The sequence below is a fragment of the Pezoporus occidentalis genome, unplaced genomic scaffold, assembly GCF_034315485.1.
Source record: "Pezoporus occidentalis ecotype Australia unplaced genomic scaffold, CSIRO_AGI_Poc_V1 ctg74, whole genome shotgun sequence".
Taxonomy (NCBI): Eukaryota; Metazoa; Chordata; class Aves; order Psittaciformes; family Psittacidae; genus Pezoporus; species Pezoporus occidentalis.
Genome location: NW_026916093.1, coordinates 2259798 through 2273978, shown reverse-complemented (window position 1 = coordinate 2273978; position 14181 = coordinate 2259798). Strand labels below are relative to the sequence as shown.

Sequence of the window (14181 nt, the reverse complement as noted above, 5' to 3'; positions counted from 1 at the left end):
TTGTGGGTGCCTACGTCTTAAGTTGAAACCCCATGGCCCACAAAATTTGGATTTTATAATCAGACTTTGTATTTAAAGTGCAGTTTGCTTCACCCAAAAATATCCCTTAGTAACAGAAGTAAGGAAATAGGACACTTAATAATTTCATCTCTCATTAGGAACAGCAACTCCAATAGCAATTAAAAGTGGGAAACAAAAGGATTCATGACATAACAGGGTAAACTGAAGAAACAACCACCTTTTTAGGGATCAGAGCAGCGGTAGGAATGTTAAATGGTTTTCTTTAGTTTCATCTTGCCCACCTGTACTTAGAAAAAGAAATTGAGATGTTACTTTTCAGTGGGAACACACAGAAGAATTGCAAGTTTTAGTGATCCAGAGTGAGAGCCTTGCTTGTCATGTTTTACCATATCTATTGGAAAGAACTGGACCTATTCCCAGATCAGTGTTTGGAACCATTAAATGCACCTTAAAATGCATTGCACTAAACCCTGTGGTCCTGGGTGAGCATTAATCAGCTGATGAAACAGTGTTGTTATGTTCCAGCTGTTCATTTGCTCTCCTTAGTGTACAAACACTGGCTCACATGCAGGATTGTAGCACCTCCATTGCCTTACATTTTTGTTCATAAAGGTGGTGCTTTTATCAAGTAGTTAGGGAAATGTTCACAGTTACGACTGTGAGAAGTAAGCGCAGGGTTTAACTAAAAATCATAACTTCACTTTAGACCAGACTCTATGTTCGTTCAGTACTCAGTTACGAGAGATGAGCAGACGTAAATAAAACTGTTACAAAGACTTTCTTTCTGAGACCATAGAATGACCCATGCTATTCTCAAATCAGTATTTCAGAAATACCAGCTAAATGCAGTTTTGGCTTTTGTGCTTCATGCCAAAGTAGAATTAAGAATGAAAGTCCTGTTGTGATTTTTGGGAGATCCAAATACGCGCAGCATTAGTGGCTTCATTACTTCAAGTCTTTGGTTATAGAGGGAAGACTGCAACACCTCTGCTTTTTTAATATGCACTATTTGTGCAAGCTACAAAGCTCAGAAAATCAAGTATTTTATTTGGGCTGAACAAGGGTAGGATACGAAGAGTAAGAATATTAGCAAATTTGAGAAGTTGAGAGAAACATGAATGGAACATGGTCTCTGTGGATCTTCCTTGTTCTGTTGTTTTCCTTTGGAAATGGTTTATTACCTGTGAGAACAGGTAAACCCCATAGGTTAGGTTAGCTGCATGTCTTGTGGCAGAAAAGCCACTTTCAGAAAAATACTTTGATTTTTCCTTCAGTTATTTTTTCTCCTGCAACCTGACGTGACATTGCTTTGCAGTGCGTGCTCGACGTACATTCAAAGTCTGCTAACCTCATAAGTGTGTATGGTTTGGATCTTTCATGTTTAGGAAGGAGGAACTCAAGAATTTGAGGCAAGGAAAAGGTGAGTGGGTCTTATGAGGGGAAAACCAGATGAGATTAGTTTGTTGACTTCTAACAGCAACAAGAACGCAAAATCTGAGAGGATGGTAAAAAAGGAAAAGGTTGCAATCTGCATGTCAAAGGGATAAAATCCCAATAAGTGTGTGGAGAGATCAGAATTAAAGGGCAGCTCAAGCCTGAGGTATTTACTAACCTGAGGATTAGAGAAAGTTTTCTAACCACTAAAGCAAAAGAGTTATGGAACATCTTTCCAGTCAGTGTGAACAAAACCATAAAAAGATTTCCCCACTTCCTGAAAAGAGTCTGAAGGAGGTTAAGATGTGCGTATTGAGGAATTGGAAACACTCTGATGTTCTGATGAAGTACAGTTGTTTGCAGGAATTGCCTAACACTGATTTGAAACCTGTGGTTTTGTTTTTTAGTATTTTACTAATAACTTTGATAGCTGAGTAACAGGCCTAATTGCTCTTGCATCACAATATAAAGCATTTCAATCAAACAGTGGAGATTCTGTGCTCTGAAAATTAGTGTTGTTATACTTGTGAAATGGAAAAGAAATGGGGCCAAGAGCATACTGGCTTTTTGGCACTTGGCTGATGACAGTCTGTCATGCAGCATTTTATGAGACAAAGGATAAGGTACTGTTTAGATATATAGATATTGGGAGATCAGGTTTTCTCTACCCATCTGAGCTGAAGTTTAGATCACCTCTAGTCATGGTCTTAATTTCTTTAACTTCTTAGGTTCAAATTCAAGGCGCTTTATTTCAGTAGCACATAACTTTTTTGTTTTCCCTGGAAGGAGAACAGCACAGTGTTTGTATCCCTCACATCAGCAGTTTTCCCATTTAAACGCATTCCCTGCAATTTTTCAATACGTTATGTTTGTGTATGCTACCAACAGGGAGTTTTAAGGTGGGAATGAAGGCAGATCTTGCCTCTATGAGTTCAGCATTCATCTGATGGCAGCTTACTTTGAAGCTTCACATCTGTTTATTTCAGTATTTGAAGCTTGTAAAAATAGTTGCAGCGCAGTCCAAGACACTGGAAACATGATTTCATACAATTGTTCTTTTAAGCAGCAGCATGAAATAATTAGTGTAGCATGCTTTAGCTGGTGGCATCCTTTCTATGAAAGACTTGACTTATAATAAAAGCAGGGAAAACAAGTTCCAATAACCCAGTGCTGGCATCTTTGAGGGGAAAGAAAAAGCACCTCTGTTGTGTTTTTGATGGCAGATCCAGCATGTAATAGGTGTGCTGCTTTTTGACAGCAAAATTACAGGATTGGTGCCCACTGCAAGATTTATGTTGGTAATTGAAGCTGCTCCTTCTCAATAAAACATAAATGCAGCTTAAATAACTGGGCTAAAAGGAAAGAAAGATTTTGAGGGGAAAAAAAAAAAGAATGTGTAGATATGTAGAGAGATTATAAACTGATTGTCAAGGCCATTATACCCCTCAGGCAGTTGTCACTAACCCTATGGTTAATGCTATGTGCCAGTTAACAGCTATTACAGCTATTGTCCCTTTCTGCTTTAAGTAGTTTTATGCAATTTTCTACAGAAATGTTACTTTATAAAATGCTGGGATTAAAAAAATATGTACATATTTTAATGGTCATTTCTGCCATCTTAACTCGTCTAATGTTACCCAGCAAAGAAATGTCAAACATATATGAGCATTCCTGGTGTTTCCGGGGGATCTTTTCCCCCTTAAGAGTTTCGAGTCTCAGTTTTCAAGCAGGTTTAGAGGTCAGTCTTTAAACTTTCATCCTGTACAGTACTTGAAGTTTAGTGTACAGTCACTTAAATGTCAGTATGGGAAGTGTGGATGCGATAGATCTGAAAATGGTATTTCATTTCTTTGTGGTCTGGGCCAGACTGAGAGTAACAACAGGAGGCTTGTGTTAGACAGCGTGCTGGTTGGCTAGCATTATCTGTGACAATAGAAATGGGATTCATACTAGCATAAGTGCTCACTTTGTTTTTAAATAAATAGTTTTTTAACTATCTTTAAACATTTTACATTGAACTTATATACTTACGAGTTATATCAGAAGTGAGCAGAGGTATAAAAAAGTAAGATTTTTATCCCTGTGTAGGCACTTCTACCTTGGAAAGAGAGCTGTAAAATTGATCATCCCAGTTGTGAGGGCAGCAGTGTTGGCTGAGGTGCTTTTCACAAGGGCTGTGTAGAAGTTCATTGTGAGTAGACACAAATGCACTTTGCAGTGGCTGAGGTGTGCGCTTAAGGCAAACGGAAGTATATTAAAGGCTTTTTTAGCTACTGTAAAGGACCAGTGCTGGTTGGCGCAATTTTCTTCTCCGTACTTCTAGCTCTCTCACTGTATTTGGCCTGTACCCTTCTTTTAGGTGACACAGAGCTGGGCTGCACAGTGGGGTGCAGCCAGAAGAAGGATTTAGGAGTTTTCTGGCTTGTGTTTGAGCTGCCGATGCTTTTCCATACTGCTCATAACAGTTTTCATGTCTCAGGCAGTTGTTACAGTTAAAGGTGAATGTAAAATATTATTACTTGTTTGCTTTAGATACTACAAAATCTTGCATTATTGTGACTATTTGAGCAGAAATTGGCTAATGAGGTAGATGAGGAAAGATTTATTCTAATTTAGGAATAAAGTCCTAGATACAATACTACATATATTATCTTTTCATAAAGGACTGCATAGTAGGATTATTGGTGTTGGAGTTATTTTGTATTTAATGGTCAGTAATGTTCTTATGAAACTATTCTCTTTTACTGCATACAGCATGCAAATATATTTCAAGTAGAGAAGTCATACTACCAGAGATTTGGGAGCGTGTGGTTAGTGCTAGCTGCTTAGTGTGCCATTTATTTGCATTGATTGTCTTGAGGTGAAGGAAATGTGAAATGAATTTTACATGACAGTTCTACATTTTATATTATTTATATATATAAAAATATATAATATGCACATATATAGTGTAAGTATGCATGAAAACAGAGCTCTCTGGGATTCCTCTCCTTTTTCCATACTAATTTACGGTTTGTTAACCTGCAGGGAATAGATCTTTTATTTCCTTCTGGTGCTTCACAGCTTTTTAAACCTCATGTTATTAATAAAGAATCTTGGCAACTAAAATTTTAATAATCAGGAGTTAGCGACCCAAGAGATTAATTTTATCAATGGCAGAGTTGGGTATCAAGGAAAAAAATAACAGCAATTTGAGATTGAGTCAACAATTTAAAACCCTGAAAGTTTTAGTAGCTGCTTCGTCCTAATTTGGAGTTCTTTGACGCCCAGTTGTTTGTTGTATTCTGCTGTGGTATATATCTATCCAGACTATTACAGTTTTCCTTCATGCCAGTTATCAGCCTGCAGAAACTGAATTATTTTCTACAAGAATCATCTTGTTTGTTTGCAACTTTTCTGTTATCCCTGATAGCGTTGTCTCACATTATATCAGAGTTCTAGATTTTATAATGTAAAAAGTTGCTCTAATTTTGCCTAAGAAACACTCAGTCATCAGCCTAACAAGTGACTTAAAAAAGAGCTGATAGCACAAGTGAAATAATGCTACTTTGTAGGTGCTGGAGATACTAGACTTACTCTGTGGACATTGCATGAATTCATGGGCTTTCCAAATGGTTGAATGAGTTTGGCTTTAGCTTTTTGTGATGGATTAGAGAAGAACCAGTTTTGCGGGTCTGATGTCTGTAGAGTATCTGTAAGACTAGTTTTTCATAATTATGCATATATGTCTAAATTTTTATATGTGAGTATAGATCAATATAAAAATGGATGTGATTTAGGACTGTGGCAGTTCAGTTCACTAATACAGATCACCTGTTGAAAAAAATGCTTTGGAATGTATTTACCCAGGAGAACCCTGCACACAATGAAGAGCAAGCATTAAGGTTTGGGGGTATTTTTTTCCACTTTCAGGTGTTAATAGCTGTTCTTTATTAGATCCTCTACTACAAGGTAATGGTTAAGTAGTTGTTTCACAAAACACAGTGATTGTACCTGACAAAGACCTCCTACTAAAACTTTGTGTTTGTATCTTGCAGGCTCCCGTCTTCGGCAAGAAGATTTCCCACCTCGAATTGTCGAACACCCTTCCGATCTAATCGTTTCCAAAGGAGAACCAGCAACTTTAAACTGCAAAGCAGAAGGAAGGCCGACCCCTACCATTGAGTGGTACAAGGGAGGGGAGAGGGTGGAAACGGACAAGGATGATCCACGCTCCCACCGCATGCTACTGCCCAGTGGATCTTTATTTTTCTTACGCATTGTCCATGGGCGCAAGAGTAGGCCTGATGAAGGGGTCTATGTCTGTGTGGCAAGGAATTACCTTGGGGAAGCTGTAAGTCATAATGCATCGCTGGAGGTGGCAAGTAAGTACATTTATTTCTTTTCCGCTCTTTGGTAGCAGCTGCTTGCTTTGATGTCGTTTGAAGATAAAGTGTGAGCTGCCTCTGGGGCATTGACTTAAAAGCAGTGAAGGAATTATGCAGTTAATTATTATTAATAGAGAGTCAAATAGGGAAATAGACAAGGTATTGTATCACTCTGAAATGTAAACATTTTTATGGGTTCTTGCTACTTTTATGCCTCCATGCAATTATGATTACTTAAAAGTTTATCTTTGTGTACTTGGTTTCAGTTTATAGATGTTTTTTCTTGCCAGATAACCATGCAAAATGCAATGTGTACTGGGAGACAGAATAGCCAGGATTTGATGTAATAGGTTTGACCTTGCTGTTGCACAAATAAACCCTAGGAAAAATGCTAGCAGATTTAGAAACATAAATGAGCCGGGTTTTGTTTTTTCTCTAAAAGAAGTAGCCCACAAATCGTCTCTCCAGTTCTAAGTATTTGGCCAACGGAAGGAACAGTCAAGTATGTTCACGTCACTTTGTAATGCTTATCTCATCCTGTATACCCTTTAAACCCTGCTTGTTTTGGAGGCAGAGAGTGTACATGAAAGTGTTCTAAGCTTTCATATGGAGGGCCAAGTGTAGGTCATAAAATAGCAGTTTTGGGGTACTGAAGTATACACAGAAACCTTGCCATTCAAAAGTTAGGTATTTGTTTTAAGTTGCTTGTATAGGCTTCCCCTGTAATCTGTGGCAATTCATCTGGTGTCATGTTTAAGAGCTAGCACACAACTATGTGAGTCACTCTCTGAAAACACTGATCTCTCTGTGGGCTATACGATTTATGTTAACTAGCTCTGATGAGGTTTATAACTGTTAGATAAGTTAAAGGCTGTCTTGGTGTATAACTGTAGAAGCATTAGATTTTCATAACCCATAGAAGGCAAAGGAAATAGACTATAAATTTCTGCATTTACGTGAGCCCTTTGCCTTCCTTTGTTCACATTCACAGACCAAGGATTTTCATAATCCTTATACAAGAAGGATCTTGATCATCACATATAATACAGAAAATGCACATGATTAAGACCTATAGCCATGCTGTTTCCTTGTTACTACTTCTAGTCATGAAAGTAATCAGTGTCTGGGTAGATGGAAGTATGCTTATCCAGTAAATCTATATAACCTGTTTAAATCATCTGTTGCTTGGTTACTCCCAAATGTTATATCCAGTATCTTGTAGGTGTAATTTTGAGTGGGCTTTAATGTTTAAAAGATTTGATTTGTATCTAATTGCTGCTGTTTGCTTTATAGCACTGCTTATAGGTTCTTAAAATGAGTTCTAATGTTGTGTCCATGCAGCAAAGCAACATGGACAGTTTATTCTTATTTTGCGTTCTTTTAGTTCATGATGTACCTTGGAGTAATGTTTGCAATGCATGTAGTGTTTCTGTGTCTTCACAAGTTTTCATCAGAACCCAGAAACAATGAGATAGGCTTTAGTGGCTATTACATTATGGCATGCGTAATTTCAACCGGTATATAGTTGCTAGATGTGTTTGTCACCCCTGCCTCAAGTCATCCTTATGTGACTGCAGTAGAGAGTCTGACTGACGTGTTCTGAAAATAAAATCTTGATATCACCACAAATGTTTAAGATCCTCTGGCAGTACTCAAGATAACTAAATAAAAGACTAATGCCTTATTAAAAATGATCAAAGGTACACCACCTAACAATAGTAATCCAGCTCAAAAGTGCCTTCATACCAAGGGATAATGTCCGAAAATAAATACCTGCAGTACACAGAGGGGTAAAAAAATCACAATATGCATTTGGAAATAAGATTTGTAGGTAAAATGGTATGTAATTTTAATTTAATAATTGGAAGTTATAGGCAAACCATTTTAACAGAACAGGCTATGATTTTAATAGAAAAGGTAGTGATGTGACAGTGCAAAAGCACCCAAACACTTTAAATAGCACAGAAGAGGTGAGGAACAATGAAAGGGTTGAAGACTGATGGAATAAATTTACATTAAATTAAAAATCTGTGCATTGTAGATGCAGTGCTATTGTATTTATAAGCTGTAGCTATATTCACAGTGGATTGGACTGTTTTGATTAGCTTCTCAGTATACCTGTTTAGAGCACCACAGCATTTACATTTCTGTATGTGTAGTCATATACAGTTGCTAGTTTAGAAATCCTTATGTTATAGTTTAATTTTCTGAGTGTTTACAGATTGTCCTGGGTTCAACTGTAGCTTTTATTTGTGCCTTTATTCGATTGTGACAAAGTACGGAAGATCACTTAAAGTACTCATTTGGTTATATGCTTTGATACTGCTTTTTTAACCAAATGACTTTTGTGAAATTCATAACAAGCATGTTTTGCAATGTACCTGATAGCTCTTGCTGGAAAAAGCATCCCCTTTCTACACCAATTTGTTTCACAATGTGTTAGGGAATCTATCATATTTTCTTCCATCACCTCTTATAGTTGCAACCTTAATCAGATGATGTTCCTTCACTGTTCAATGTATGTGTATATTTGACTTCAGTTTTAGGTTAAGACTTAAAACTAAACTGGATGTCTGCTACTACTTCATCCAGATCAATTTTAAGCACTTCCAGTGCTCATCATTAATAAGGTAGTTTGTTGCCTGTGTAACAAGGTGAACATCTTCCTTAAGTACTCTCTGCATAGATTCTGTAGTTGCAAAGAAGGAAATGCAGAGGGATTTCAGATCTTCAAAAATATCAGAAGTGCACTGTATTAAAAGCTGTCATACCTTCTCAAATACCTTTGTTTGTTAGAAACTTTAAAACCAGCTTTAGATGTGACTGCCATCATGGGGGTCAGACTAAAATCACAAATGATAAAATTGTAGGGGGAATTTTCCCTCTGCTTTGTCCCTTTCTGTTCATCAGACTTTCCTAGTGACTTGACTGAGGGGTGTGTGTCATTTAATCCGGAAGATGCTGCATTTTATTCCGCTGACTTCTCAATTAATACATGATCTAAATACCATTTATTGTCGTCAAATTGAATTAAGTCTCTTATGCAATCTCTGCTTCTTGCGGCTTTTCCAAAACGTCTGAAGGTCCCATGTGTCTACGCATAGCATTGGGGATTTGTTATATCTTCTCTATAATGCTATTTTATGTGTACGTATATATATATAAAATACTCTTTGCAGCTGTATTTACTGTAGTTTCTGTAATTATTTCCTTGAAACCATGCTCCTAAAAAGACTGAAAACCAAGATGATTCTTCTGGCTGGTAAAGAGCTGTGTCTTTCTTTAAGTCTACGAAACGAGTATTTGAACCCCCACTGCCTATATTCTGTTTGATTATGTTGCAGGGACTGTGACTTTCCTTAATCAAATAAGTAGCCACTAGATATTTCAAGAACTCAAATCTCTTACGCACTTTAGAGACCAGTAAAACTATTCCAGGCTACACAGGCCTGTAAAGTAGCTTTGTTATTTAATATTACATGACATTTTCTGTTTAATTTAGATCTGTAAGATATTAATAAATGGGAAGGATATAAATTTGCATAAGTAGCCGCTCAGCAGAAAGCTGAATTACAAGGCAATTAAACGAGAGATGTACTCCTGTTTAATTGGGGGATTTGTATTTTTTTGTAGTTGACTGGTTTCATCTATATTTGCAGTGTTATTTGCACAGAACTGAAATGGAGCCTCGCTGTATGTGTTCCAATTTAATCTGCAGTAGAATGAAGTTTCAGTAGGGTAGTGCACAAAGGGTGCAAGATGGGATAAGGAGATAGCAGTCTGTAGTCATCCTTCAGACTTAGGCTGCTACAAGTCCATTTGCTTCCCTGTTCTTGACTTCCTGAACTCAGCCTTTTGATCACTGGAGACTTACTTAAATTAGCTCCTTGTTTTGTTTTTGAGGAATGTGACTGGTTTTGGATTACTGCCTACTGGTGACACATTTTGCAGTGGTGAAAGGTCCTAAAGAATGTGACAAAGGCATGTCCCTGTCAAAATGAAACTGTGTAATTCTCTCTACAAGTGTTGGCTTTTACAGGTGGGAGTACAAAGTGGGACTGTGCTTGATCCTCAGAGTGAGGGCTGGAGGCTGTTTTATCTATTGCACAATCGGTTGGGAAACAAAAGTCATTGTTCACAGTAGAGAAATCAAAGTTACTCTTCAGCAGACTGGAAAGTGGCTGGAGCTGCTTCATGTGCTTGAATCTCTCGGGATTGTCTGGTGAATGGATGCACCTAATCAAAACCAAATTCTGGTTAGGAAGTTACCAAGACCAAGTTGCTGGTGCATGGTAGTTTGATTCAGTGTTTTCCTTCTGTTAACTCTTTCTAGAGGAAAACTGTATTTCTGAAAGTTGTATGTGTCTGTGAAGTAGTGTTGTATAGAAACCTACCCATGTCAAGAGTGGTAATGATAGCTGTAAGGACTGTATTAATCTTTCTCTTCACTTGCTCTAAAGCTTTTGAGGATGTTAAGAAAAATCAAATGCAAATGTAGTTGGTTATGGTTGTTGGTCAGTGGCTTTGTGAGCCTTCATTTCAAAGAATATTTTCTCTTAGAAAATCTTACTTCACTTTTGCCATGAGAATTCTAGAGTAACTTTCATCACAATGCTTCTGTTTTCCATTGGTACATGGATTTGTTGCTCAAGAGCAGTACTTTTACAAAAGGATTTGTAAAGTATGTACACATGCATGTTACTTGTAACCTTAATAACAGGGTATTTTACACTAAGTAAACCGCTTTGTGTAAAAGTTTGTTTTCAGTTTTCAGTGGATAATTCTCCAAATATTTCCCAGGAACATCCCACTTACAGACTTGCTAGGTTGTGACTTTAAAAACAAATGAACAAAACCCCTTACCTAGCATAGGATTATGAAAGATGAGTTAACAGCACTGTATGCTCAATGGTTCTGCAGCAGTAATACGCTTCTCACAATGAAGTCATACTTCTTTGTGTGTGGTTTTCATCAGCTGTTCAGTCTATATGGTGCTAGGGCACATTAGCAAGCTTGCCCTCCTTACTGCTGCTGTACAGCATCAATGTTTGAAGCCAAGCTGAAATCAATGGACGAATTTGCAGATCTTGTTACTTGAGCTATTAATTCCTTGCTGATAAACAACTGGCTGATCTTGAGTGCTCAGGTGCGTGTATGACAAAGATGAATCTCAGTTTTACAGGAATCTCTTTAAGCTCCTATGCGCACACACAAAAAACTTAGTAAAGCTGTACCATTGCTTACTACAAGCAATGGCATTAACAGAAGTTCCTTGAGGCATAGAAGATTTCAATAGCAATGATGTTGCTAATGCATCTTAAAACTTAGTATTTATCAATGGTAGGTTTAGCTTGAACTTGACTCTGTTTCAGCTGCACAGTAAACCAGGATTACTGCTAACTGCCTCCTAAGCATGTGTTACCAAAATCTAACATCATTTAAGAGAAACTTTTTTGCAGGTGTGTTTTATAATGGAGTTACCTCCATTCGAGGAAAGCAGGAACAGCTACTTTTACAGGTTGGTGTGTATTACTTTCGTCTGCCATTAGTCAGCTGAAGAACATTTGAGAGTTTGAATGTCAGTATAGTCCTTTAAGTCCTCTGCCTAGTTTTTGAAGATGTGTTATTTTTTATTCTATAGGTGGTCTGTTTTGTTTACTGACCAGCTGTGGTACTGCAGTAACTTATTAGTACTACCGGGAAATCCCACTTAAGCTACTGGCAGGAAAACTAGTTGTCCTAATGAGATTTCAGGGTGAAGAGGAAAACGTGGAAGAACTAAAAATAGCTTTTGAAACTTACTGTCATATTTCTCAATGCTCATGTGCGTGTGTATGCTTGCATGCATGCCTTTTGTCTTAAGCGTAGTAGTACCGCATCCTGAAAAGTTTGAGCAGTGAACCTTGTACTTCTTCCTTTCTTTTTTTGCATTAGATGAAAACGATGTTGTCACATATTGAGTTAGATCTAGTAAGAATAGCAGATTTCTTTACACCTCCCATAGTTTAACAAAGTCTTTCCCAGTTGTGATTACTGTCACAGGGTGAAAGATAAGGAATTTCCTTGTCCCATTAAACCTGTGCAACAAAATAGAGTGGTTTTATGTTTGTATTTTGTATATTTTTTTCTGCTCTGTATACCGTCTTTAAATCCTAATATGAATCAAGCAGACACAACAGGAGATAGGGAAGTGAGGCAGCACAGAAATCCAGCAGTGCAGCAAATTGATACATTTAAATATTACAGCTCTTCTGGTACTTAAGTTTAATCATATTATTATGATTATATTCCTAGTGCAGGGTTAGAAAAAATGGTCTTCAGTGAGCCTTTGATGGTTGTTCTGATAGGCCTCCTTGACTGTCCTATAACATGGTTGAAAAATGGAATACTAACACATTCAAAGGATTTCAGTCTGAACTCACAGCATTCAGATTTCAGTCTGAATCTCCAGCAAATTGCTGGAGATACCAAATGACAACAACTATTTTGAGGGTAGTTTCCTCTGCTGGGTGGAAATACACCATAATTTTAGCTTGTCTTTGAGTTGGACTGTCACAACATGTGATGACAACACGTTGAGTGTCTACGTTCTTTATGAAAAGAACTTACCTTCATTCAAGCAGTCCACACACGGCCCGTGTCACGTTTCAGACAAAGTGGCTGGTTTTACTGGGAGAAAATAAGATACAATGTCTAATGTTCCCCACTGAATTGGACTATATGCTTTTTTTTTCCACTCTCCCCTTGCCGTGTCATAATGAATTTTTAGAGAAGAGGTACATTTATGACTAGGAAATTTGGTGTAGTTTTTTTCCTGCGTAGCTTTGTCATTGTGACATAATCTTCAGTACATAAACTAATGATTGTTCTAGTTCTAAAAACGCTTTGTTGCAGTTTTAAGATTTTTTTTAAAAGGACTAAAAATTGCATACAGTCAGTGTAAAAACACTTCAGTTGTCTTTGATTGACAAGAAACAGTATTTACCATCCTGTGCAGAGGATGTTTTATTATCAGCCTTGTTGATTCTTGTTGGTAAAACAAAATTATCCTGTTACTCTGAAATTCCTTTGGCAAGTGAGAAAAAGTTGCTACAGAATCCAAACTCTACAGACTTTGCTGTACTTCATTTCCCTGAGTTATGCAGAATATGAGCTGTTCAATTAGCTGCAAAATTATTTCTCACTTTCCATTAGTTTTAGGCAAGATAGGGTCTCCCTGAATTATTGTTTGCGCTGTTAGCTGAAAGTTAAGCAATACTGTCAAAATTCAAACCACTTAATTTTTATAAGTGTTCTGTGTTTTAAATTATACCTCAAGTCCAACCACTGGTGTGTTGAAAGAAACAGGCAAACAGCCGATTAACACCCTTCCTTGGTTGCATGACAGTGAATAAAACATTTTGGATATGTGTCAGAATTTCCTTCATTTGAGGCACCCACTGCCTCAGACGAAAATATACCCTTTTTAACCAGGCTGTTTGTTCTTTTCCTCATTGAAGAGAAGAATTAAATATATTGTTGGTAGCATATAATCCTACCAAATCATATCGTTTTAGCATTGGGTGAACCTCAGAATAACAGTTCTGTTTATTTGCTGTTTGACCCACAGATCTATGTAAGTCCCTATTCTCAACAGTGGTACATATTGGATAATGCTGTTTACATTTTCTGTGCTTTCAACAGCTACCTCATTTACTATATTTTCACATTTTGTACTAACGAAACATTAAGAGTTTTGTTCTTAGAAGCTGTGCTAAAATGATTTTAATGACGTGAATCATTTGCCTGCTGTTTTACTGTTCATACCTCTTCAGACCAGAGGAAAAAAGCCATTAACTTTTGTTAGCTACCTTTCAGTATTTCTTTTGGTATTTACTGTTAGTTTTAGGATGTTCTTTTCTCAGTTTGTCCTGGGGAGAGCAGCCCCCTTCGCTTTGGTGGAACGTTGCTACTAGAGCCATGATCCCTACCACTGCTTTGCTAAGAGGTTTATTCACTAGGTTTCTTCAGGCAAATGTCCACCCTTGCAGGGGAGGTGGGGGAGACAAGAAGTTGTTACTTGTTTTGGTATTGTTTGATGAAGTCTTGATGATTCAGTCTTGCCTGTACTAAGGAAATAAATGAATCAAATGAGGAGTGTGCCTTAATAGAGTTACTGGATATTCATGCTGTAAAGAGGGTTGCGAGGTTAATTTATGCATTGATGTAAAGATTTAACATAACATAAAAGGAAAGCACCAAAGCTTCCTGGAAATGCCATAACTTAAATATGTTTCCTAACTGACACAGTTTGGTATGGTAGAACTTCATTTTGTAGTTAAGTATAGGTCTGTTCTTAAAGGAATATTGTTTGTCTGTT

The 14181-nt window shown here is 37.3% G+C and overlaps 1 protein-coding gene across 1 annotated transcript in view; it reads left to right on the top strand.

Moving 5' to 3' along the window:
- The window catches only part of ROBO1 (roundabout guidance receptor 1), a 707430-nt gene that overhangs the window by 440269 nt on the left and 252980 nt on the right, over nt 1–14181 (top strand). The window contains exon 4 of the mRNA XM_062602019.1: nt 5493–5819. Coding sequence (XP_062458003.1) covers nt 5493–5819 — 327 coding nt within the window. The remainder of the gene's footprint in view (nt 1–5492; nt 5820–14181) is intronic.